Source organism: Lynx canadensis, chromosome C1 (genome assembly GCF_007474595.2).
Source record: "Lynx canadensis isolate LIC74 chromosome C1, mLynCan4.pri.v2, whole genome shotgun sequence".
Classification (NCBI taxonomy): domain Eukaryota; kingdom Metazoa; phylum Chordata; class Mammalia; order Carnivora; family Felidae; genus Lynx; species Lynx canadensis.
In genome coordinates, this window is record NC_044310.1 from 520,178 (window position 1) to 547,285 (window position 27,108).

The following is a 27,108-nucleotide window of genomic DNA, read 5'->3' on the forward strand; positions in this document are numbered from 1 at the left end:
ATGCTGGGGGTCCGGGAGAGAGTCCCTGCGCCAAGGCCGCACCCACAGCCCCCAGAAGGGCACTGCCGGTGTGGGAGCCCCTACCACCTCCCCATGGTGACCTGAGGTCTTCCACAGATATGGGGGTCAGGAGGATCACGAGGAAATAAGGCTTCTTGGGGACATCTCAGCCCCAGGAGGTGCCACAGGGAGGGCTCCATTCTTCCAGCAGTCCCTGTGGGTAGCAGGACCTCAGGGTCCCACCAGAAGTCAGGCTGCGGTCCACAGGTCCCAGAGCGCCCCCTGTCCCCCCCCCACCCCCCACCCCCCACCCCGGCAGGCCAGGTGGGCAACTGAGGACAAAGCAAAGGCAGCAGCATCTATTTATTGGACGATTGCAGGTTCTCTCCTAGTGAGACAGAGTGCACGGCTTCATTCAGGTTATCTGCACATTCCAGCAAGTCTGGGGGGCACAGGGGAGGAACCACAATGAGAGCCACAAATGTATGGGGAAAATGTACTATAAACCGTTGTTTACATTTTTGGTTAAAGAAAGAAAACTTCCTAATTGACGTCCCACTCATAAGGAGAAGTGGGAAAGAAAAGAATTTGGTTTAATCTGGTGTCTGTGTATCTTCTCATTTTGTATGTACAGTTCATTGGGCACTGCTGCTGTCCGCCAGCAGAATACCTTAAAGTAAAAACAGGTATCAGGGAGGAAAAGTATTAACAAAACGAAGCTCAGAAAGTCGGCTTCAGGAGGGCGGGCGGCTCAGTAGAAGCAGACCGTGTGCAGGAAGGCTCGGCCGCTCTTCTCCTCGAATTCCTGTAGCAGCTCGTCGATCTCGTTCTCCATGTCCTCTGTGTGCTGAATCTGGGGGGAGGCACAGGCCGCCTGAGCGGGTGCGGAGGTGGGCGATGGCCCCGGGAGTGGGGGGCGGGGGGGTGCCGCGCACCCAGCCGCCCGTGCCCCGACCCGGTGCTGACCTGTGCTCTGGAGACTCGCTGGCACCCACCCCCGCGGGGGCCTGAGGACAGAGGGTTCGGGCAGTCCCCGGCCTCCGCCTGCTGTAGCCCACCCGGGAAGGGGCCGGGCTCTGACCGCAGGAGGCCTGCCCACTGATGTCCCAAGTACACCGACTGGGGACCTTCGCCGCCTCCGCTGTCCCCATTCCGTAAAGGCTCGGTCACTTGCCCAAAGCCAGCCCATGCTCTGCATTGGTGGCGTCACGTGCAGGGCAGGGTGTTGGGACATCTGTGGCGTCCCCCCCCCCCCCCGGCTGCCACTATGGTCCCTCCCAGTTGTGACAGCCAGAGCTGTTAGCAGAGAAGGCCAGACGTCCCCTGGTGGAGACCCTTCCTGGAAGAAATAGGTGCTGCTGGCGGACAGCCCCAGGGTGGCCCGGGGCCGGCGCGGGCCGCACAGTGGCCGAGGCCGCTCACCGGCCCAAGCCTCGGCCTGTAAGCAGCGCCTCTCCGACATGAAGAGACCCCCCTGTACCTCGCCTCTCGTCGGGTGACCCGAACGGAAAGCACACGCGCAGCTTCTGGGCCACGCGCTCCCCTTCAGCCCTTTGTCTCGCACGATGGCCGTGCTGGGAACAGAGGCTGGTCGTGTGGAACAAGACACCAGGGCCTGGGCCCTCACAGCAAAACAGTCCGGGCCTGCCTGTCTCTGGCTTCTTGGTTAAGCCACTTGTTTCCCTCATTTCGGCCACTCCTAGCCAGCTGGCCTAAACGCAGAGCTTGCGGGCAGAGGACAGGACGAGGCGCATGGGTCTCTGCTTGGGTCAGTCCTTTTGTCACATCTGAGAGGGAAGGTCTTGCTCTGAGCACAGCTGCACAGTGGCTGCAAAAGTCCCTGGGGTTTTCCACTCAAGGGAGGTTTGCCCAGGGCCACTCGGGCAGGCCAAGGACTGACAGGTCCTGAGGGTCAAGAGAGGAGGACCCACCGCGTCCACAGAGCTCTGACGGCACCTCTGAGGGCCCCAGGCTCCCTTCGACGTCAGCCAGGTTTCGGCAGACGGGTCTTGGTGGGCACGCACGGCCATCTCCGCGGAAGCCGGACGTGGAGCAGGGCACCGCGCCTCCATCAACCCAACGAGAGGCACAGAGGCAAGTTCTTAAGCCAGAGCCATGTGGTTGATCCACAGATCTGTGGGCGCCTCTGCACCTACTTTAACATTTGAAAATAACCCGAACGTGAATCCGAATCACGTGATAGCCACTTTCCTAGTAAAACCCGTGTGTCGGGAGGTGGCGGCCCTGGTCAAGTCCCTCTGGCAGAGACTGCTCCTTGGGGCCCTGGGTCAGGCAGACCTGGACTCCTGGACCAGAGCAGGGGACAGGAGGGCACAGGGTACTCACACACTGGCACAGCTCGCAGATGAGGAACGCCCCCAGCGTGGCCTCTTCGTGGTTATCCTGGATGTCCACGTTGATCACGTGCACCGGCTGGCAGGTCTCCTGCTCTCTGGAGTTCAGATCTAACAGGGACGAGACACAGCGGTCAGGGGCTTCAGAACCAGAGTGCGAGGGGGCCGACGCGCTCCCTGCCTCCGGCCTCTGGGTAACAAGCCAGGCCCGAGCACTTGCGCGCCAGACGTGGTGTGACTCGAGGAGACCCGGCGACGGTCATCCTCAACGAGCTGGCCACGTGGTCCCACTCGCCGAGCACCAGGCCCCTGGTTCCTCTGCTTCGCACGTGCTCGTCATGCGCCCAAAAGACTTAAAACCCGCACGATGCTGTCAGCCAACGCACGGGTGGGTCTGCTCTGACGAACGTGGCCACCCGAAGGCCACCACCTCCCACCCCCACCTCCACCCTCGGCCTGCAGGCTGGGGGCCGAGGAGGAGGGAGGGCCCCATCCACCCCACCGCGGCCTTGACCGCTCTCCCCTGCCCACAGGAGCCACAGGAACCCCGCGCCACGCCCTGGGCCGGGAATCGCAAGCCGTGCGCAGGGCAGCCTGGTCGTCTGGGGACCGGCTCTGCTTCACAGCCGGGGGGGCCCCCCGAGGCCGTGACGGGCAGATGGCCAGCAGGTGTGCGGGGCGCGCCCAGCCTGCATCCTTACCCTCCACCACCTGGTCGTACACCCTCTCTTCGCAGGTGAGGATCAGATCGAACAGGTCTCTGCAGTTCTGGAACCTTTCTGGCCGGGGCTTGATTCTCTTGTTTCTGTCCAACATATGTAAAATGCCGTTCTGCGTATAGCTAAGCGCCGGAGTCAAGGAACCTTAAAGACTTGTAGTAAAGCTGGGAGCGCCTACAGCCCAGCCCAGCACCTCAGCGTCTGCAACAGCAGAGCTGCTGGACCCCTTCCTGGCAGGTGCAGCAAAGCCACGGAGGGGCTGAGGCCGTTTTAGGGTGGACCAGGCCAGTCCCTGGAGTCCTGCGGAAGACAAGCCGGGCGGGGGACGCGCTTGCCCTACACCCGGCAGCCCTTCAGACCAACCTTTTCTAGAGAGCAGAGACCTAGTGTCTACAACCTGCTTTTTGACTCATCCCCCGGCAACTCTGCAATCACTCACACTGAGCACAAGCCCTTCAGCAAAGACAAAGCCAGTCCCAGGTCTGGCTCAGTTGCAGCAGTTTATAAAAAAAAAAAAAGAAAAAAGTCTGGAAACCCACCAGAGAAAGGGAAGCATGGAGGAGGCTGGGGGGTGGGGTGGGGGAGGGGGGAAGCAGGGGACCAACTGAAAATAGAAGGTGGCCCAGGCCCCGCAGGAGGGGCAAGCACCTCACATGGGACCCTCCAGACAGGGCCACACCCGACCCAACCCAGTGACCCCAGGGATAGGGTTCACCACCTCAAGAGACAGGGACAAAGTCCCCAAAGACGAGGTCCATGGTTATCACTAAAGGGCATTCCAGACAACTGGGAATAAGCATCTTTAATTCTGTTTACGAGACAGATTAGCTGCTGGAGGACTTCTGAGTGATACATTTTAGGGCTCCCCCAGATTTTAAGTTAGGGCAATTTAATCTCCTATTACTCAAAATACATTTCCTACCTCTTTGGATAGTGGAAAGAGCTTCTAGAACATCTGTGAGTGGCCCGTGTCAAGTTTTACGTTGAAAAGACACCCGTCAGCTGCCGGGCCGCCGAACCCCCGTGTGCGCCCCTGGGCTGGGCCCGCAGCCCCTCCTGCCCCCCCAGCCAGCTGTGCTGCCACTCGGAGGCCTTTCAGCACCCGGCCCTTCATACGCTCGGCACCGAAGTCCAGCGTAAAGAAACGGCTTCGGGAAGGCCCACCCGCTGGTGCAGGGCGGACAGTGGCGGCTCAGGCGACCGGGGCGGCCCATGGTCTCGCTCCCCCGCACCCCTGCCGGCAGGGTGAAGACCACAGCGCCCGACCGTGTCCTGTGTGTCCTCAGACACACACCTGTCTCGGGCGAGGCCGAGGCTTGAGGCTCCCAGCCCCTGGGGACAGGTGGCCACCAGGCGCTCAGGGAAGGCCCCTCATTGGGGCCTGCGGCGCTAAGGCCTCGTGAAACCGTTCCTCCTTTACTTCAGCCTCAATTACTCACGGAGAAGAGGAACAGATGAAATGATTCCTGTAAGGAGAAAAATGCCTCGTTCAGGGATTAAACCCTAACCTTCATTAGTGTCCAAGGGAAGAGTGACGGTGGCCTTTCTGGACCGTTTCCTGGCAAACACCAGAGATGCAAGGCCGGGTTGGGCACGAGCCTCTGAAGACTGACCACAAACCCACCTGCTTCTCCAAGTCACAGTGGCCTGGGACAGGGACAGGGACAGGATGTGGAGGAGCAGAGAGAGGCCCCGCTGAAAAACTTATCTGGGCACAGCGAGGCCAAAGCAGAGGTCAGCAGAGGGCCCTGCTTCTGGAAGGAGGCAGCACCATCAGACCCCCCACGACACACAGTTCTCCTGTGGCTGGCAGCGACGGGGGCCCGGAAGCGGCCACCAGCTTAGTAAGGGGCCGGCCAACTCCCAGAGGCAGGAAGGCATCTCCAGGGATGGGACAGCAGCAGGCCAGAGTCTCACCCTCAGAAGGGACGAGCTCCCTTGTCCAGCTGGGAAACAGGTTCCCGGGGGGGCGGGGACATGGGACGTGGCATGCGGGCTGCCACTCTCCCCAGCACCCAGACCGGAAGCGCCCTGGGATAAACGGGGAGGCTCCTAATGAAGCTTCCGCCTCCAAGTGAACCCCGAGATCTTTCCAGAAGGCCAAGTTGCCGGGGATGAAGCCGGTTATGCCCTCTCGCTCTTGTGGCACAATGCGGACCCGCAGCGAGGTTCGCACCTGCCGAGCAGCGTGGTGTGACGCGAGGAGCCACCGCGCACTCCCGGCTGACGGCCTTGTCGCCTCACTCCTGGCCTTCAGAAGGCAGTTGTCTTCACCGCTCTCACCTGCAACAGGTGAAGGCAGCAGGTTCCCCGCACCCCCTGGCTTCCCCCGGGGAAGGACCTGGTGTTCTGGTCACATCACAGGAAGTACAAAAGGAAGGGTCGTCTTCAAACACTCTGGGGTCTCAACTAGCAGACGACTTAGACCTCACCAGCACCAGCGCATAGCACGTGCTCTTTCAAAGCTGTCATGTAAATCTCAGCATGCAGGCCAAACGAGACTCAGGGGAAGCCCATGGGATACAGGATGGGAGACTGTCCCCAGAAAGAGAGCAAGGCAATGAGAGAAGGAACGGGGAAGCCACGATAACTCGTCTTCTCTGCAAAGTTGAAATGCGCACGGCAAAACACTGCAGAGACCACACCAAGCCCGGCAGGAGCCCCGGGGGCCTGGGGCCAGCTTTGCCTCAAGGGGCCGCCCTTTGAGGGATCTAGGCTCTCCCTGAGAGCAGAGCCACAGGCTCTCGTTCTGATTCAAAGCAACTTTTCCAATGCTAGGTTTAACCTAAAGAGGTTTAGCCGAACTCTTTTCTCTCTCCAGTGATTTCCCAAAGACGAGGGCTTCCACAGCCATTTTGTGGACGTGTACCCTGGGCCCCCCGAGTTAGACCCTCACAGCCCCAGGGGAAGCACAACTTGCTGTCCCGTGAGGAGAGTGAGGGAGGGGATGGAGGGAGCCAGGGACTGCCACAGAGCAAGGCCTGTGCCCCTTGGAGCACCTGCGGAACCTTGGCTCAGAGAGGTTTCCATGAAGGACGGAGGGAAGGCGGAGGTTTACGCTAAAGACAAGTGACAGGAGACGAGCCATCTGCAGAGCTCGCACAGGAAAGGCGCCGCAGGAGCACGAGGGCCTGACGCTCGCTCACCAAGGCCACGGACTTCCCAGGGGAGCCTCACGCTCCACACCCTCACCAGGCTGCCACGAGGCACCAGCGTCCCTGCTCCCCAGCCAAACAGAGGCTCTTGCCAAGGACGGGGAAGCACAGCCCAAGCCTCGTTTCCCCACAAATGTCACCAACCAAACGTAATCAAGACAAACCCCGGTGAGAGGCGGGGCATGCTGGCCCCAGAGCGCCCGTGGATCCCAGAGGCTAGCAACCAGGCCAAGTCAGAACCTTCACCTTGGGGCAGGGTGGGGGGGTGGGGGGGGGGCGGGGCCTGGGCCAGTTGACCCAGGCAGGGGTGCAGTGGGCTCCCCTTCCACCCCCCCGTGGGGGTTAGCACACCCCAGGCGGCTGGATCAGGCCCTGGTTCCACTGCTCAGGCTGTGTTAACGGAGGATGCCCCGCTGAGACGATGGGTGACCAGACCCCTGTCAACACCTGCTATGGTCCCCAACACTACCATACTTAGTTCAGGTCTTTCCACTTGCTGGCCTTGGATGTAAACCCAAACCCTCCATAGTTAAGGCTCCCCAAGCGTGGGCCACACCCAGAGAACCTGCTCATCTTTTTAAACCCTGCATCTAAGGTTGATTATATGCAAACATAAGATACGGAGCAAGAATTTTCAAGTGGGGACCCAAGTCCCCTCTGGGGAAAGACCCTCAAAGGGAGCTCAGCTCAGAAATGCCCAAGCACCGCACCCCCCCCCCACCCCCCGCCGCAGGGTCTGGGCCACCACAGGTGCTCAGCATGGGGGTGGGTGATGGTGAGGAAAAGGCCCACCGCCTGGCTGAGCCCAGGTCCATGCTCCCAAGCAGGAAGACAGCCAGCCATGCCCCAGGAGAGGACTGGGGCTTCTGAAAACCCCCTGAAAGGCACGGGGACAGAGCACAGTGTTAAAGTCAGCAGGGCCATGCTTCCAGGAAGCCCAGGGTAATATCCCGACCCCAAATCCACCACGAGGGACAACTCCCTGGCCCAGGAAGTTAGAACTCCCAGTCGTCAGCCCTCCTCTCTGCTGCTCTCAAGAACCCCCTGGGCACCCCTCCTACCCCCGGGGACTTTCCTTTGGAGTGTGTGACCTGTCAGAAGTGGGGAGAGGCGTCCGGGCGCCCCCACCGTGCAGCTGGAGCCTCTCAGGTGCCTGCTCCCCTCAACGCACCTAGGGAACAGGCAGGGAATGAGCCTCCCCACCCATCTCAGAGAGCATTCAAGAGCTCAGTTCAAATTCAGGATTATGTGGTGGCATTTCTGCCTTCAACTTCAAATCAGCACCAACTGAGGCCTGTGGCCAGCGAGGTCTCGCATTTGCTGAATGCACGGGCTGGTGCCCTCCCTGCCCCGGGAGCCACAGTGACGTGGCTGTCGGCCTCACACACCCAGGGCCAGACGCCGCAGGGTTTCCCTGGATCCTAGATAACGTTAGAACAAAACCTCCAGGGTTTAGTTTAAGGCCTCATTCAAAACACAAACCCAAGAGCGGCTGGCCTGCGGAGGAAGCAGGTCAGGAGCACTTCCGTCTCTGTGGGGAGCCCTCAGGGTAACTTAATGTTCAATGACCACGTCCACAAACAGAATACTGAGCACCGGGTCCTGCAGACACACAGGTGGCAACGGGGGGCTGTACACACAGCACCCCCCAGAGAACACAGCTCTCAAGAACCCACCAGGAGAGGTCACTGGCACTGTTCTTAGGAACAAGTGTTACTTACGTGAAAGATAAAGAAAACGAGAACAGGCCTCTGGGGTAGCACGTTCTGAGTGCGGGGACCAGAGGCCTCCCGGGAGGCCCAACCTGCAACCCCACAGTGCAAATGCGCTAAGTGGGGACACGGGACAGCAGGGCACACGGCAGGTGCACCAAAGCGGAGGCGCCCACCACGAGGCTCAGAATCCCACAGCCGCGGCAGGGTCGCCCTTGCTGGGTTCAACCAGCAGAGTGCGTGGAGAGACGTGCGTCAGTAGTCACACTGAGTGTGCCAGCCGCGGAGACATTTACACCCGGCTCCCGGGGCACACGAGTCAGAGCGTCCCTGAGTACAGCCGGCACCTGCCAGGCGAGCTCACCCGGCACACACGGGCCGCCGCAGCCCAGGGGCACCAATGGCCTCCCCACAACTCACTGGGGAAGTTTCCAGTTCGGGGCGGGGGGGGGGGGTGATGCGGCTCACATCCTGTTGGTTTACTCAGCGCAGAAGGATGCCGTCGGAACTACCCTGGCACTCGGCTTCTGGAGCGGCTGCCGCCCCACACCTGGCCTCGGCGGCCCTGCACAAAGAGGCAGCAGACACTACGGAGGGAAGGGTTACAGCCGCTCGTTTCTTCAAAGGAAACACCCCCTTTAAAGGGGGCTTACAAAATGCAGCCCTGGCATGACAATTCTTCCATCCTGCGGGCCACGCCACCTCCTCAGAAACCTGGAGGTGGGGGCAGTGAGGTCACTGACCGCCCCCCCCCCAGGCTGCTCCCGGCTTTAGCGAACGCGTGGGCCTCACCCCTGGCCACCTAGAGTCGGCTTCAAGTGAACAGACGACAAAGGTCCACCATAACACGTTGTCCAGCATGATTAAACTTTAGCGCTTCGTAGAAGGCTTTTACGTAATAAAGAGATGACGGGGGCGCCTAGGTCAGTCAGTTGAGCGTCCAACTCTTGGTTTCAGCTCAGGTCATGATCTCACAGTTCGTCAGATCAAGCCCTACGTCAGGCTCTGCACTGCCAGCACGGAGCCTGCTTGGGATTCCCTCTCTGCCCCTCCCTGCTTGCCTTCTCTCTCTCTGTCTCAATAAATACACAGGAAAGACGAGACGAGACGAGAAGAGAAGAGACCACTTGTCCAAACAGGTTAAACCACCACATCCACTTAAATTTGAGGAAGTTCAGAAAACAAATTTAAATAATTTGGCCAGATAAATAAAATTACAGTGGGAAAAACTGTGAGTGTGTGTGTTTTAACAGTAGGCTCCAAGCCCTACGAGGGGCTGGACCCTGCGACCCGAGATGGAGTCACATGCTCCACTGACCAAGCCGGCCAGGCACAGACACATACCTACCCCCAGCTGCTTAATTTTATACAAATTTCAACCTCAACGCAAAAACTGAGCCCTAGGATGGAGCATTTTAGTGAAAATTAACTTACTTTCTGAACCTTTTTTAAGAAAAAGTTTTAAAATTATGAATTAGACTATCATCACGTCTAGTTTACATAAATGGTTCCAAACTGGACTAAATCCCAGGTGGGCCGTGGAGACAGGAGGGCTGAGCCCAGCAGCACGAACAGCAGACACCCTGCTCTCTGGGCCGCCTGCGTTGACCACCTACATCCGTGACATGCGGGGCTTTGCCATCAGAAGGCAGCGTCCCACAGGCTGAGCAAGGGCTGTTACTCTCGACGGCCGACACCTCTGTGAATGAGTACAAGGAGAAGTAAAACGATCCCTCTTCCTCACTGAAACTCTAGTTATTTAGTGAGCTAAGAAAAAAATAGTTGAGGGTGGCTGGGTGGCTCAGTCGGTTGCGCGTCCGACTTGGGCTCAGATAACGAGCTCACGGTTTGGGAGTTCAGGCCCCGCGTTGGGCTTGCCGCAGGCAGTGCAGAGCCCGGATTCGCTCTCTCCCTCTCTCAAAGACAAACATAAAAAAACAAAAAACAAAAAACAAAACCTTAAAAAAAACCCTTGTTTTATCACAAAATTTAAGAATCTCAGAAGAAAAAAGCCCAAAGCAGGAACAGGACACGATGAGTAGACAAAGCCCACGGTGGTCACCAAGCTGAAACCGCCCCCACCCCCGTTGAGCACTCAGCTTCTACGGCGTCGAAACGTCTGCCGAGGGAGGAGGCCAGTGTTCACTGCACAGCCGCGCACCTGCCCCCAGCAGGGCTCCTCGTGGGGATCGAGAGCAGCCGGGTCCACAGGCCTCGAAGAAAACAGCCAGCGGGGAAAACAGCCGTGGCCACGGGAGAGCCGACGGCGAGGTTCACCGCCAGCGGAGAAGCAAGCTGCGCAGAGGCCTCTGGAGAGAAAGGCCTCACTGAGCGTCCCCCGCCAACTGGGACGCGCCCAGAACTGCACGCAACAAGGCCCGGTGGGGATGCTTTTCCCGGACGTGGAAATCTTACTCTGGAGGGTAATGGTGACGCCCAGCATGCTCGGAGCGAGGCCGGGACAGGGACGCATCGGGGAAAGGCGGACAGGATTCCAAAGCTTCCAGGTGACCTGCAATCCAGGGGGCCATCCTGGCAGAACACGCCGCTCAGACCTGCTCAGAGGCCGGGGCAGGGAGCAGGCCCTCCTCGAGGGTGCTGATGGCAGCTGCTGCCTGCCCTTCAGGATGTGTCCTCAGAGCCACCCGGATGTAGTCCCTTGTTTTAGAGGCCACACGCCCACTGGGAGCCCCTCTTGGACAGAGGGCCCGGGCACCTGCCGACGACAGCTTGGGCAGCTGGAAGACCCAGCGGGGCCTCAGGCCCTGCGTGTGCATGAGCTCCCCTGCCGCACAGCTCCAGCTAGTGGTCAGTACCAAGGTGGGCGCCGCTGGACCAGTGTCTGCACTCGGGGCTCCCTCAGGGGGCACTCCACCCCCAAGGCTGGTGGGAAAGCCAGACTGATGCCGCAGGGACCCCCGGGACCCCAGACCCCCGTCTGCTGCTCAGCCTAGCTGTCTCCCTGGAGCCCTCCCTGACCCCGCACTTCCTCCTGGTCAAGGCCCGGGCAGGCTCCCCAGCCCGGGGAAGAGGCCCATTCCCATGTGCCCACCCGGCCCCCGCCCCCCCATCCGAGCCCGTGGTGGCTCACCTGGATTCCCACTGTCCAGCACTGGCTACGTGCCACGGGCCACACCATCTCGGAGTTTCGATTCAGGGGAGAAAGGCCAAAGGGAACCACACGGAGGAATCACGGAGCACGCCAAGTGCTACCAAGCTGAGGACTAAGAGGAAAGGCCCCAGGAGAGGAGCACGCGTGGGAACCCAGACCACCCCTCGCCCACACGGATACAGGAGGCACCCCGAGCCCACGTTCTCAGGGCAAAGCACTGAAGCAGCACGGAAGCAACGGGTTTCCTGTGGCTGCTCCTTAGGCAGCAGGTTATCAGGCTGGAGTGGGACACGGCGGCCTCCCTGGGCCCCCGGGGTCTGGTCCGCACGGGCCTCAGAGCGACCTACCGCACCTGGCGGTTCTGTCCCCCTTCCTCCCCATCCTGTGCGGGAGAAAAGCCAGCCGGAGAGGGTGCGCCCAGTGCTTTGGGGGAAAGGGCAGGTTTGGGGCGTCTTCCAAAGCATTCAAACAGCCTGTCAGCCGTCAGAGGGAGGACTGAGAACGGTGGGCAGGGGAGCCTCTGCCAGAGCCCTCTCCACGCTTCGGGGAGAGGGAGAAAGGTAAGCTTTAAGCACGGGGTCTTCGGGAAGGGCCGTAGGGAGCGCTGGGACCCTGGGACCATACTCAGAACCACCACATCAGAAGCTTTTGAGTCGGGACTTCTTTCATGTGAAGAAATTCAACTCGGAAATCAGAGCGGTTTTTCCAGACCATACAGGCTGCACAAATGAGAACCTGGCAACCCCCGGAAGAAATGTCAAAGTCAGCTCCCGAGCCACCAGCATCCAACCTAACTGCTGCCCCAACACGAGGCTCGGCGGCCAGTTCAGGCCCGTCTACAATGTCCTCGGACCACCCTTGGGTTTATACGCCCGGCATCAGCAAATCACCTCCCGCAGGCTGGGGAGACCAGGCTTGCCCCCAGCCCTGGGTGAGCTCCGGAAGCAGCGGGCGAGGTCAGTGTTGGCTCTGTCATGCCCAGACACGCAAGCGACCCCTGGCAGCTACCCCAGCCGAGGTGGCACACACTCTCCGACACGGTGGTGGCTGTTCCGGCTCCTCATCTGTAAACTTCAAGCACGAGTGCTTTTCTAAGACCTGAAAGCTTAGATACCAGCAACGCTACATCAGAGTTTCTCTAGAAATCAGTGTTTGGCTTAAGTAGACGCTTGTTAAACAAACACTGTTCTCAAAAACTACTTAAAAACTACTTTAAAGAGCTGCCAACCAACCAGCATGAAATGAGACAAGGTGCAACGCAGCAGAAGCGAAGAGAGCCTCGGCGCGCCTCGAGCGCAGCGAGCCAGGGGGCAGCCAGGGACCAGCAGCCAGGCGAGCGCGCTCATCCGACAGCGGAGCCGGGCCCGGGGCAGGCACGAGAAAGCTCTGGCTGGAGCTGCGGGAACCGTTCCCGCGACGGGACCGGCAGGCGGGCACCCCCCTCCTCCCCACCGGGCTCAGCTCAGCTGGACACAAGAGCCTGAGGAGACCCAGACCACAAGCTTCTGGAAAAGGGGAGAGGCCCTGTCACACAGGAACAGGGCCTCAGGGAGGACAGACCCCCTCTTGAGCTCCCGTGTCCACCGACCTCGGACCCAAGACAGAGGTCAGGAGGCTGTGGGGATTTACGATCTTAGAGATCACTTTTATTTTCGCCTTTTACCCCAAGACAAGTACACAGTAAAGAACGGGCTGTACGGTGGCCTCTGGAACCACATGGTGGGGGGGGCGGTGAGGGGTGCTCCCCGCAGGCAAATATTCAAGTATAACTCGGGACCCTCCAAGAACTTAACTAACAGTCCGCTTCTGACCAGAAGCCTCACTGGGAACACAGTCAATTAACACATATTTTGTATGTATCATATACTGTATTCTTAGAACAAAGGAGCTAGAGAAAAATTTAAGGAAATCACAAGGCAGAGAAAATACACTTACAGCACCGTACTGTATTTATCGAGAAAAATCTGCGCACCAGTGGACCTGGGCAATTTCAACTCATGCTGTTTGGGGTCGACTGTACACATGAATTAACCCAAGGCCTAAAAGACCGTGCAAATGAGGATGAAAAGGAACAAATGGTTAAAAAAAAGCTAGCCCCAGAAGGTAATTACAAAAGATGGAGAAAAATGAGAAGAATATGGCGGATCCAGGATCCAGGAAGTGATAGTTCCATTTGCATTTCAAATCCATGTTTAGGGGGCAACTGGTCTCCAGTTAAAAATGTCATTGACTATATTTAGAGCCACACACTGACTTGCTTTTAAAGACAAGTGATTTTAAGTGATTTTGTAGTTCACAAAGCATGTACCTACTCAAGGGTTTTAAACAGGCACTAATCTGAACGCACAAAACTCTCAGGCCCGAGGAGGACACTGCAGCCCTCCCCTCCACCGGGTCCAGTGATCCGCTATTGTCGCAGAAGTTACTTCCGGCTCAGGAAAGGTGCTCCAGGCAGGCCCAGGGCTCTTCACACCCCCCCCCCCCCCCCCCCCCAGGAAATGCCGTGGAGGCAAGTGCGAGCCGAGCCTCCAAGCCTGCCCCACTCCAGCCCTGGAGCCGTGCTCAAGCCCACAGGGCGAAACCCTAACTTTAAAGCTGCTCCATATTCAAAATAACTCCAGGGCAAAGGAAGACAAAACTTAAGATTAAAAGAGGGAAAAAAAAAAATCCTGTCTAAAAATGGACAGTTGGATACAGGCCTCACGAGCCTCGAGGACATGCTGAGGGGCGGAGCCCGTTACAAAAGGGCACAAGGCCCAGGACTCCACTTGGACGAAGCGTCTGGACAGAAGGTAGCCGGTGGGTGCCAGGGGCGGGGGACGCTGGCGGGGGGGGGTGTGAAAACGGTCCACGATTACCGCGGTGATGGTTGCCCGGCCCCATGAAGTACACGAAGGCCCACAAGACCGTGAGCTTCGTGTGCTGCATGGATTCTCTGACCACAAAACTCTTCTGTAAACCTGACTCCCAGTACTATTGGTAGATAAGTCCCACAGGAAACTGGTGACCAGACCAGTCCAGCTTTATGGACTAGTTTAGGGTTAGCTGAACAAGGTCTGTATCCCACCTCACGCCCCTGCCCTGCTGCACCTCCCACGGCAGGTCCTACAGGGACAGCAGACCAGGGCTTGGCCGCTCAAGCATCACCGGGAGCCACAGGCAAGAGGCCCCCAACCCCTCGAGGCCCACCCCGCTCAGAGAAAACCACCTACCTATAAAGTGCTTTCACACTAGCAGGCCTGCCGGCCAAAACTTAGCGAGAGCCCCGCGCTCAGCACCGCGTCCTGACTCTGCCTCAGGAGCGCCGTGCACGCACACCCATAGGGCGCCCGACCCGTGCCACTGGGCCACTCGGCCTCACCTCCCAGCTCTGCTCACCATGTGCCATTTTTCTCCTGTCCAGTCATTCTCTCCCTTGAAAATTCGAGCATGTACTGAATGTGGTGTTTTATCTGTGGGTTACATCCTAAAATACCTTCCAGCTCTCCACAGCAGGTTCTAACCGTCACTTCCGTAAGAGCCCTGGCAGTCTAGGCTACAGATCTGGCTTTTTAGCTCTTATCTGCGCACAAAAGCCAATGGGGGAAGCAACCAAAGGGGCAGGCCCCCTGCAGCTGGATGTGCCCCGTTACCGGCCAAGTATCCCCTCCCGTGTTATCAGGGCACCTCCCAAGCCCGGTGTCTGTCCCCAACACACAGCTGATCCTCCGCCATCGCCTCCTTCCCTGTTCCCTTCATGCACGAAGACTGATGCCCCTGTCCTGAGTCTTGCCAGTGCCCACGGGGAACCCCTGGAACACGTGTCCCTCCTTTACTGGCCAAGGGCTGTATTTGGGCGAGCTAACCAAGTACAACCCCCCTTCCTAAAGGACAGAGATCCCACCCAAGAGAAGTGACTAATAAATCAACAAAGGTGTCCCTCCCGGAGCCTCACGAGGGGCAATCAAAAGGGGAGGTCTGTGAAGATGACCTTCCCACGCAGGGTCTCAGGAGGCAAATAGCGCAGTGACAGTTGGAACAGCCACGTCCCTCCCAGCCACACCCTCCCCACAATGCAGCAAAGGCACACACGTGTGGCTGTCTCCTGGACTGGATGCTTTGTGGAGAGACTGTGCCTCTGTACAAAGTCAGCCTACAAAGGAGATTCTGAATTCTGAGCAGCTGGTCTCTGCTCTTTCGTTCAGAACTGCCAGGACATCACATCAACCCTCCTACTGCAAACCCTCTCATTCTGGTCTTTTTAAAATGTGGTTACATGCTGCCTGTTCCTAGAAACAGGGGGATCATGGTCAACTCCGTGGTCAGAAGGCCTAATCTGTAATGATTAAGGGAGTACGAACAAATAAACATTCTCTGATTCCATTTCCCTCGTGAACAGAAGAGTTTTAGAGATGAATGGTGCCAGCTGAAGAGTAATCTTCAAAAACAGAGTCTCAAGATAAGCCTAACGACACATGGAGAGTTTATAACAAGCTACAAAAAGGTTTTTGACTTAAGGTCGAAGGTTTTTCCAGGGTAAAGGGGCTGTGGTCAACACTCCTCCGCAAGACGTAAGACCAGCTCTCAACGCAAGGGAGAAGTTCAGGGAGAAAGCCTTTCTGAGATGCTGCTCTCGGTGAGCCAGGGCCCAGCCTTCTTTCTTGGCCCAAGGACACAAGCAGAGCACGTCACTGCAATGCAGGGACCGGGGCACAGCTCACTGGAAGTCCTCGGGGTCTCTTCCCAGAGCAGGCTCTGGGCTTCTGAGAAAGGGGGCACGCAGGACTTCCCAGGAAGACGCCGGGTCCACTGCACCACGTGTCCTGGACTCCTGGGAGCGGTGCGTCACAGGTGACCCACCATCCACAGCGACTCACAGACAGCCCCACGTGCCAGGCTATGGCACTGTGGCCTCAGTGCCCTCTGAGAACGTTCTCATCGTAGGTGAGGAAGGAGAGCACAGGGGGCAGACGGAATAACCGTCAGGGTCCAGTTTTACACTTTGCTAGAATGACACGTGGAGCCACACTCCAGCTAACTGATTAATCTACAGATTTACAAAAAAAACCATTTATAGTTTATTAAAAATTGTAAGAGCACCAACACGAAGACAAAGTTCTCCGTCTGGTGTTTATATTCCTTGCACTTGGGACACGTCTGGGCTCCATCCTGAAAACTATAAATCACTCACCGTAACAAGGCAGGCCCTGAAGTTTTAAAGCAGCACAGGGTGATCATGAAGCGCCCTAGGCAAAAGCCAGGCAACAATGATCTTAACCACTGCACAGCCGGAGGTCACGTTCATAAAACCTATTTAAAAAATACCTTTTCTTTCACATGAGTCTTAAGTAGCAGATCCTGTCTGTTTTGCCTCTTCTTGGGATGAAATAAAGTTCTCTCAGATTATTTGCTTCTGACATGCTTCCCTCGGTAGCAAACCTGGCCCTCCTACTAATCTGACCCTGTGGCAACGTGGCAGAGATGTGTGAAGCGGCCTGTCTACATACGCATCAGTGCACACCGCGCTCACACGTGCGCGCACACACGCACACCCACGCACACGCCTACCTACCTGCAGAGGACAGCGGTGGGCAGCCCTGCAGTGAGAAAAGCAACTTAATTCTGTGGTTTCCGCTTTCCTCACCTAAGCTGTTCTGCTTAATGTTAAATCGGAACTTTCCTCGACTCTGTCAAGGTGCGCTCCACACTTCCATCTGCACACCCTACGTGTCCGCTTCTGCACCGCGTGTGGGGTGACTCCACACACCCCACGGAGGCGGCCACTACGTGCCCACCTCACGGACGCCCCTAAACCGGAGGTCAGAGTGACGTACACGTCACAGATTACACCTGCCAGAGACCAGCACATGGGGTTTGTAAAGGGGCAGCCCACTGGGATACAGTTCTTTGTCCTTCCTAAGGAGATCATTGTACATCTGGTCGTATGTAGTTTTGAAATCATAAACATTTGGCTTGTCCGGTGCTGGTCCTGGGAGCTTCACGTGGGTTCCTGTTCCAAAGGACCGGACACTGAATCCCCGTTTGCTGAAAGACACAGAAGGAGAGAAAGAATCACAGTTGGATTAAGACACAAACCTCTCAAACTAAGGGATATGACATGGGAAACAGAGTGACTGCTGATGCTACAGAGCACGCTTTTGCATCTGTAACTTTTGGCATCGCATGCACAAACCGTCAGCGATCCTGCAGCATACTGTGCGAATCTGGATGAAGCCCACCCGGACGGAAGACAGAGGGTCTCAACCCAGTTACGAGGTGGCGTCTGAGCACCACAGCCGTATACCACGTCCCTCCAGAAACTTTCTGACCCTCAGGGGCCTGCCAGACATGCAGGGTTAGAGAAGATTTCTTCTGGAACATTCCTGATGCCTGACCACTACCCTGACCTCTGTAGAGGGTTCAGGTTCACAGGACCTCTATCTCCTGACTCCTGAGAGGCTCCCGTGGACTTAACAGCACACTCTACCACGGGGAGTGCCACGCGTCCCGTCCCCAGCATCTTGTGGTGTGGGGCTTGCCGGGAAACCAGAACCGAGAGCCCAGGGGCGGCCGGCAGCACCGTGTCGGCTGTGAGGGCCGAGAACAGATAGTCCCCAAGTGCTGGAGACTCTTGTAACCTGGATCAAAGATAAGGAAAGGGACGAGCGTGTCTCCTAACCAACCGGGGGATGTACACGAAGCGCAGCCCCTGTGACAACCCACACGGGGACAGAGGTCCTCTCACAATAACCACCAGAGGCATGAGGGCCCACGACGCTCTGTCACCACTGATAACCACTCTCGGGTCTGTGGCGGTCATGTGCAAAAGTCAGTCGGCATAGAACTTGAAAGCTTCCAAACTCACGGTGAATAAAAGTAAAAAGTTTAAGTGTTAAAAGCGTCTCAATAAATGGGACTTCTCATCATAGCTGTCTATCTGTAAACCATAACCTTCTGCATCTGAAGGGACTTCCCCAGCTGCAGGCCTCGGGAGAGCACGTGTGTTTCCCACATCCTTCGCGCAAGCCCCGCCTGGCCAAGAAGGGTCTCAGGCTTTTCTAGAAGTTGGGCTATTCGACTATGTCTGGAGATATTTTTGTTTGTTTACAACTGGGAGGTGCTGCCAGTATCTAGGTAGCAGGGAGGCCGCTAAGCCTCCGACAGGGAACAGGACAGTCCTCCAGGCCAGAATGTCAACAGGGCCGCGGCTGAGCATGCCCTGACGTAGAGGAGGAGACAGATAACCCAGAGGAGCAGGGCACAGGCATGAAAGTTACAGGAAGGAAACGGCTTCATCTGACTCGTCACAAGAGAAACGCATCAGACGAAGGACGGGGAGTGTGCTCAGGGGTCAGCGCCCTCCCACTGCCACGTCAGAGCCACGCAGTGAGGACGTGGTCCCTCTTGCTTGCCGCCGTGTCCCTGGCACCTACAGTACCCGACGGACGGCGAACGAACAGCAGTTTTACAAGGGAGAAAATCCTCAGACGGCGCTGCTGCAAGGACTTGTGAGCCTCCGGACAGGGCACCGACATCCATCAAGCACAAACCGCCCACCCTCTCCAACGTACACACTTCCCTCTGGAAGTCCGTCCTGCGGGCTACGTGCACACATCTGCTAACGGCCCGCAGGACACTCCCCGCAACCCTGACGAGAACCAGCCCATGTCCCTCCACGCAGCGGGACACGACTGCCGCTGTGAAAAGGGTGAAGGGTGCCACCCACACAAAATCTGGTGCAACTGTTCACAGAAAAATCAAAGAGTGGAAACATGCCCAACTGTGGTGGCACAGGGGCCTGGGAGGGGCTGTGTCCCCAAGGGAAGAGAAGCCTCAACAGCCGGTACCTACTCGGGGCATCGAGTTGGAACAGGGGTGGCCTGGGTGGCTCTGTCGGTTAAGTGTCTGACTTCAGCTCAGGTCACGATCTCAAGGTCATGAGTTCAAGCCCCGCATCAGGCTCTGTGCTGACAGCCTGGAGCCTGCTTCACATTCTGTGTCTCCCTCTCTCTCTGCCCCTCCCCCACTCACACTCTGTCTCTCACCTCACCCGAGTCCTGCGACTTTGGCAAGGGTGGAGTCACCTGCCTGCGTCTTTAGAAGTCCAGTCCGAGCTGTGCAAGCAGGCCCCCAGGACATCACCCACGACAGAGAACACGATGATCAGCAAACCAAGGCCCACGCGTACCCGAACCGTTAAAACCCTAAAGACAACCAACATTTCTGACACTTAACCACAACACACCCTGTGCTGTGACCAGAGAGTGACCGGCACAGACACACAGACACCTCTGCTCGTGTGCCCTGAGGAGGTACACGCAGACCGTCTTCACCCCAAATCCGAACCCGATTCCTCGCTAGTTCAGATCACGTACGATCAAGTACTTCCTGCCAGATCACCGACACGCCCACGATGAAGGTCACCTCAACAGCCGACAGGGACAAGCTGCTACCCAGGCGCCAGCCACCTGCTGATCTCCGAGCAAGGAAAGTCCATGGGCACCTGCTTCCGTGCGGGTCCCATTCCCCTTAAGAGGGTCCTGAGCGAGCAGGTCGTGGCCACAGAGCCCTGGAGGGCACACAGCGGTGAGCCCAAATCTGTCAGGAACTGCCCGCAACAAGCAGCCTGCTGTTTTAGCACGGAGCCACTTCCCCCGAAGTGTCCTCAGGACGCCCCAGCGGCTTAGAGCCCGATGCAAGGTGGAAAATGCACATCACTGAAGGAAACAGGGAGGGATTCCTGAGACCAACCCTGGCCAGTGGCATAACCCCCCTTGTTGGTGTGCGAACCCATGCCAAGCCTCAAGTCTCCTGTGGGTCTACCCTGTGGCTCCTGGAAAGGCAGGCTCCCGGAAGCATCGCAAGTATCCGGGATGCGGGTAAGCCAGCTCCACCGGCCCCTCACCAGTGTCCAGGGGCGCTGGGCCGCTCGCATCCCCAGCACCTGCTGGCCCGGGCACCGCAACTCTAGCCGGCGAGGGAAAGGACGGAGGTGTGCTATGAGACCACATCAGCGACAGAAGCAAGACCCCCAAGGACACAACTCAAGTCTCAAAAGATGGAAACCCACCACCACTTCCAATGGCAGGTTTATCATTCCATTTTGATGCAACAACGTTTCCTGGAGCTTACTGTGCACTGGGGACACAGCAGTGATGAAAACAGACCCAAATCTCTCTTCTCAGACGGTCAGGAGGTCAGGAGGCGGGCGGAGGGACGACAAAGCAGGTAAAACGGTCAGTGCGCAGCACAGACAGGCCGGCGAGAGGACAGCAGTGAAGAAAGCTGTGGGGCAGGAGCAGAGGGGATCGGGGAGAGCGGGAAGACAGGGCACCTCAAAGATCTTCACATCCTAGCCCGTGATGCAGAGACCCCGGACCGGACCCCAGGGTGCTCCAGGCAGGCCACCTGAAAGCTGCCCACTGAGCTCCCAGGAGGTTCCAACCAGAGACCCCTCGGTGCAGGGACTCACGTCCCCCATCCTGCTGGGGCCGCCACCTGGCAGGCCCACCTATCTCTTCTACCCATCTTCCATCACAGGGGGGTTCGAGGTTTGCATGAGGTGTCCAAATGGAACATTTTCCACTTTTGTCTGTCCACAGCCGTGAAAGTAGATACCCTAGGCTTCCGAGGGGGTGACTGCAGGATCCCCAAAGGGCCAGGTGGGACTCTGAATGGAGGAAGCCAGCCCCCACTGGGAACAGCCTGGGGCCCATCCTCCCCACCCTCCCCGACTTTCCGAAATGGCAATCCAGCGTATTTTGAAACAAAACGAAATGCGGCTCGGTCTTCCCCCAACAGAATGTTCCCAAGTGGCAAAAAGACTAATTGGCAACAGAAGCTCCCTTTCTTCTCAGCTGATGCAAGTGACAGAGCAGCCCATCTTGTGCTGTGACAACACTGCGGTGTGACAATGACCTTACATAAGAGAACTGAACGCTATAAAAACATTCCTGACAACCAAGAAGCTTCGTCTCAAGGACCAACTATTTTGCATGTTAAACTACCCTTTATCAAATGTCTTCCCAAGTATCAAAAAACCTATCACAAAGAACCTATCAAAGAAAATGTTAAATTTTGGGAAACGAATTGTTTCAATTACCATCCTATGGCTAAAGGTAAAATAATGATGTTAAAATGAATACCAAAAAAGATCATAAGCTAACATCCAAGTTTTCTACAGTATGGTTATTAATCTAATTTCAAGCACTACTGTGGCTACGACTGGAACCCTAGACCCACCGCCAACCCTCTGAAGGCACACCCTGTGTCTAAGTAGGGCGCGAGGCACGCACGGGCCCAGGTCACCTTCACGCAGGCACATCACTCACTGCTCACCGGCCCGACGTCTGGTATGTGATGACCTCATACGTACAGAACACAAATCAACTGCTCACAAGCATCGCACCTGAATGCCTGCCTGCCGTGTCACAGTGCGAAGACTGCAAGATGAGCTCTTCTGGAACGTTAACACTCCAGGAAGGTTCGTCATCGTCTGCTACACGTTGGCTAAAAACATATTCCGGTAAATATTTTCTAGGGTTTACACCTTACTCTTACCGTCCCACAAGGTCAACGACAAAACCGAACGGCTAAGCGTGAGATCACCGTGCCAGGCCTGCGACAAGTGAGCCATCACGTTTAGCCCCCCCATCAGCACCCCTTCTCGGGTGTTCCTCCCTCCACAGCTGCTTTTCCTCAACCCCGGCTTCTGGCAGGCCACCCTGCTCTGCTGGTTCCTGTCAGCCTCTTGTGTCCCTGCCCACCCACGCCGCACAGTGCCAGCAGAGCTGACCCGCGAGACCCAGTACTTCAGATGGTCCAGCAACAGCTGACCACCGATGTGCTGCTTTCCTGCTCCAACACTAACTGGCCCTAAACAAGAATGTGTTCCTCATAGATGGGAGCCTGCTGAACCATTCCCCGCTCTGGGCTCCTCCTGTTTTCATCTATAAAAGACTGAAGATGATCCTTGATGCAGGGAAGAATATTTTAGCTCTTAGAGTGGTTACCATGCTTGGTCTACCCTGTTCTGAACCCATGTTTGTATTCAAACAAAAATCTACGTTCCTCCATCACCCTCACTTCAGTTCTGCCTCCTGAAGACAAAAAACAACGCAGTCCCTTAAAATCTATGAAGGCACATGTGTTCCCCTGGAGGCACCTCCCTCTTTAAGTTCGTTTATTTATCTTGAGAGAGAACATGTGCACGTAAGTAGGTGGGGGGCTGGTGTGGGGAGAGAATCCCAAGCAGGTTCCACGCAGAGCCCCACACAGGGCTCAATCCCACGAACCATGAGATCACGACCTGGGCAGAAATCCAGAGTCAGACTTAGCCAACTGAGCCACCAGGCGCCCCATCCTCTGCCATAAAGATGTGATTTCAAATCCTTTCGCCTTCCCAAACGGTTTCCATTCCAGTGTGCTCAGAACCAAAATATCAAAAGATACAGCCAGAGAGGCTGCATAGCTGACTATCCCCCCCTGGTAAAGGACAAGAGACTACTGGAAATGAGGATTTAGCACAACCGGGTGTGCTGTTATGGTATAAACACAGGCAGCCTGAGACTCGGTCCCATCTGGGAGAGGATGTCTAATTGCCCCTGTCCCAGGGTGGCCGGAGGCCCACATGATCCAGTCATGACACGAAGACTTGACTGCCTCACCCCAAATCGGAAAACCACAGGACCTCAGCCAATTCCATTGTCCTCCCCTCAGCCGGGACCCCTCTTCAGCCCATGATTTTCCCATCTAGAGTCTCAGTTTATACCCAGAGGCCCTCGTGTCCAAATCCCTGCTGTCACTCGTGAGCCAGGGCTTCCTGCGCTGGGTTCCATCTCCTCACCTGTATTAAGTGTGGACCTCCTAATGGTTACGAGGATGAAATCAAATGGCATACAGAAAGCGCTTGGCAGAGAGGAGCTCAAGAGATTGACCCCCACCTGGTTTCCTTCACATCTGCAGCCTCTCTGCTCATCCTCCCCAAATCACACTGCCTTTGACTAAAAGCAAATTGAGAACTCAGTTCAGCAACATATAAGTCTATCCTTAAAATCTGTTTTGAATGGCTACCATCAGAGAGCTTCCTAAAAATCAACATGGCCCTTAGGGTGCCTGGGTGGCTCAGTTGGTGAAGTGTCGGACTCTTGGTTTCGGCTTAGGTCACGATCTCACGGTTTGTGAGTCTGAGCCCCGCGTCACGCTCTGTGCCAACAATGAGCTGTCTGCTTGGCATTTCTCTCCCTCTCTGCTCCTCCCTGGCTTGCACTCACGTACATGCGCTCGTGCTCTCTGAAAAAATAAACAGACGAAAATTTTAAAAAAATCAACATGGCCACTGACATCTAGGAGACAGTTTGGAACAAAAAAATAAATTAATTGACCCCAAAGGGCAATCTCAATCTACAGTGTACAAAGAACAGAAGCCTCTGTGGAAACACTCCTAAACACCTAAAGTGCTCCCAGGACTGGTATCTGAAACAAGTTAGTCTCCAAGGATCAAAAATGATCACCCCAGGGAACACTGTGACTAAAAATGCCAACATTTATTACCACTAATATTTGAGCTGTCAAAAATAGTCAAAACTGATTTTCAAAAGGGCAAAAATAAAGAATAAAATAAAATAGGGTTTCACTAAAAAAACTACCTACTGTGCAGGTTCAATTCACTGCATTCCTTCTGATACTATGCCGTCTCAGGTGGCTGTAACCGAGCTGCAGTTTTCCTTTCTCACTTATCACGCCATTTTCCTAGGCTTTCACAAACGCCCCCTTTATAGGCCCTGACGTTCATAAGCTCTAAGGCGGTAACAAAACCACATCAATTTCTTAAAGATGCTTTTAAAACCTGTAAATAATCCAAATAGAAAACCACAAATAATTGTCAAAAGTGAAAATGGCATGAAAAGTTGGTTCATCTCAATAGCAATTTTAAAACCAAAGGAAGGGGGAGATCCTCTTTTGCCCCAGCAGCATGAAAAAATGAAACACCCAAATTGAGAAACTGGGAATTCTCTAACAGGTACTTTTCTGGAAGACAGTCTGGCAAAATATATGAAAACGTACGATATGCCTATCTTTTGACTTAGCAATTCTATCCCTAGGAATTCATGCCAAGGAAATCAGAAAACTGTGCAAAGATATTCATACGGCACAAGGATGTTGACATTTTAAGACTGAAAGAAAACAGCCCCAGTGTCTCCTAATGAGGAACTGGCTACAAAATTAATTGCTACACAGAATTCCTCTGGATTACTATGTCCTGATTTTGTAACCACTGCCATTACTCAATGTGAACAGAGGTATTCAAATTCAATACATCAAAACAAGAACCGAAATCAAACATTATGTGAAATTACCAAACAACATTTTAATCTTTTAGGCGTCTGTGCACACAGAAACTTCCAGAAGGTGGTACACGGAAAAGGTCCTTTGAGTCATCGCCATCGTCTCCATCTTCTCTGTATCTTTTACAAGGAGAACTTTGTTTGTACAAACACTACTTTCTAACAACAAAATACATTCCCCAAATGTAAGTATTTTAGACCCTAAAGATTCATGTCTAAATTAATGTCACATTCACATCAATAACACAGGTTACCTAAACTTACCTCCTTGTATCCTCATTCTGAATCTCTTTTTGAGTAAAATTTTAACAGTAAAACAGGTAAAAACACACATAATTCCTTCTTGGTGATTATTCGGAGGAGCTCTTCTGCACCCCCATTTCCAGGGGAAACGGGAGACGCAGTGCTGAGCCGCTACCGCCGCTTTGAACTAAACAAGGGCGCGCCGTCTTGTGATGACCGTCTCAGGGAAGTTATCAGACAGGCAAGACTTTTGGAACTGGTTTCATTAACAAAGTTGCTTTAGGTAACTAAAAAAACATTTTCCTTTTGTTACATTTCATCTCAACTTTGTTATGCAGATCACCGGCCAGAACCAGCAGAATGAGGTGGTCTCCAAATAATGCGTTCTTAGAACTCAGGACATTAAATTTTATTTTCCTTGAGGAATCTTCCAGGAATGTTAACCTTACATTCTTTTGCTCAAACTCACCAAACATTTAATGACTCTGAACTTAATTCTAGCACATTCCTGGTTTTAAAACAAGTTCGCAGTTTTAAAGGTTGTAGCTTAAAAACCACCTTCACAATGAATTGTTAGGTTCAAAGCATCCCATGCTCTAACAAAAAACATTAAGCGAATACTGTGGGCTGTGTGGCATAGATTAGAAAAAATTAAACTTCTAATTAGCAGATCCTGGACACCTGACACTCCTACCTTCGTTAAGAAACGGGAGAAGGGGGGCGCCTGGGTGGCGCAGCCGGTTAAGCGTCCGACATCAGCCAGGTCACGATCTCACGGTCCGTGAGTTCGAGCCCCGCGTCAGGCTCTGGGCTGATGGCTCAGAGCCTGGAGCCTGTTTCCGATTCTGTGTCTCCCTCTCTCTCTGCCCCTCCCCCGTTCATGCTCTGTCTCTCTCTGTCCCAAAAATAAATAAACGTTGAAAAAAAAATTAAAAAAAAAAAAAAGAAAAGAAACGGGAGAAGGTGCAGGATATTCTAAGTTTTCCAAATTACTGGAGAGAGTTAAAGTTGCACTGTGAGAACTACGAGCAGGCACTGTTGTTATCCCTTGTGGAAACTTCCGGGAGAAAAGGCGGTTTCAACTTTGCTTTACTACCAAAGTTGACAATGTATACCAAACTTTAACTGTAATGTGAGAGATCAAGTTCACGTTTTAACAAGTGATTCTGAACGAAAAAAATTACCAAGCGGGAATAAACTTTTATTAAATACATACAACGCCACGATCACAAAAGAGAGTGCTGACACGTCGATTACAAGCGCACAAAAAGCGAATTCACGTGGAGTGCAGAAATTACTGACTGGAGGCTTTGGGGAGAGGGGCATTTTTTGGCATGAGACTCGAAAATGTAGTCAGGGGCAAAAATACAAATACATAAAATTAACAAAATAGGCGGGTTTTTCTTCTTTTAAGCCTTCCTTTATCCTGAGCTTACGTTGTGTACGTTTTCCAGATCTGATAAATGACGACACCCCCTGGAGACAGTCGTCAGGACACTACCATCTCCTAGACCCTCACCTGGACTTGGCACTTACCGCCCCACCGATGAAAATCTTACAGAAGATCGGCTATTTTCAGATGCACAAACATACGTGCAAAGTGGATGCAACAGCATCAAGCATCTGGGTTTACCGGGAGCTTGGAGGTTTGCGCGAACGGGAACCTCTGGGCTCAGAACCTGAATTCTCCCGCGACGCTAGGAAACCTGTGGGGGTACCGCGCGGACCAACGAGCCTCGTCGACTCCTCGCTGCGCTCGGCCCCGAAGCCAACGAGCCCGGCGCGGCCCACCCGGCGTCCTCCGGCGGCCGCCGCGCACCGCCTGCCCGGCCGCCGGCGTCGGGCCTGCGGGACCGGGGAATGGGGCCGCCGCCCAGCACGGGCCGGGAACCGGGGCCGGGACCGCCGCCGCCCAGCACAGGCAGGGCAGGGCGCGCGAGGCCGGAGAAACAGCCTGTCGGCCGGCATCGGACAGGGCGCGCTAGGCCAGGGCGGAGGCCCTAACTACCTGAGGATGTTGTGCGCCTCCATGCTCCGGTTCTGGTTGCTCGAGCACACCACCGCCACCCGCAGCGGCGACGACGGCATAGCGGCGGCCGCACCGACCGCGACGCGCCGGCTCCGGGACTCCCACCCAGCCGCGGAGCTTCCGCGCGAGCAAGATGGCGGCCGCGGCGCCCGGAAGTCATGACGCCAAGGCGGCGGCGCCGCGACGTAACGCGTCGAGTCGCGCGGCGCGGGCGGGCGGGCCCGCGGCGCCCCCGCGGCGTTTCGCGCGGGCCCTCAGCGCCCGGCCAGGGGAGGAGGAGGCCCCGCCCCCGGGCGCCGGGCGCCGGGCCCCGGGCGAGCGCTCCGCTGCTCCGGGCGTGTGCGGCCGCGGCCCTCGTCCCTCGCAGGGGCTGCCTTAGGGCCCCCCGGGAGCCTCGCGCTGGCGTCCTACGTCACAAAACCCCGCCGCCGTCGCCGGCAGTGTCGCCCCCGACGCCCC

At 55.8% G+C, this 27,108-nt stretch overlaps 1 protein-coding gene across 1 annotated transcript; it reads right to left on the reverse strand.

The window, feature by feature from the left end:
* Nucleotides 1-348: 348 nt before the first annotated feature.
* On the reverse strand, nt 349-26,774 carry SSU72 (SSU72 homolog, RNA polymerase II CTD phosphatase). The gene is made up of 5 exons (XM_030324325.1): nt 26,629-26,774; nt 16,933-17,076; nt 3,056-3,195; nt 2,347-2,465; nt 349-853 (listed from the first exon to the last, which is right to left on the reverse strand). Exons 1-5 carry the CDS (start codon nt 26,706-26,708, stop codon nt 752-754), a joined length of 585 nt encoding a protein of 194 aa, XP_030180185.1. The 5' UTR covers nt 26,709-26,774; the 3' UTR covers nt 349-751.
* Between the last annotated feature and the right edge of the window lie 334 nt (nt 26,775-27,108).

Bases quoted from the DNA above. Each gene is read 5' to 3' on its own strand.
- SSU72 (XM_030324325.1), bottom strand. From the start codon at position 26,708: ATGCCGTCGTCGCCGCTGCGGGTGGCGGTGGTGTGCTCGAGCAACCAG. The intron at 17,077-26,628 runs GTAGTTAGGGCC...TGTGTCTTTCAG, and splicing joins GAGGCGCACAACATCCTCAG to CAAACGGGGATTCAGTGTCC. The intron at 2,466-3,055 runs GTAAGGATGCAG...CGTCCCTGTTAG, and splicing joins GTACGACCAGGTGGTGGAGG to ATCTGAACTCCAGAGAGCAG.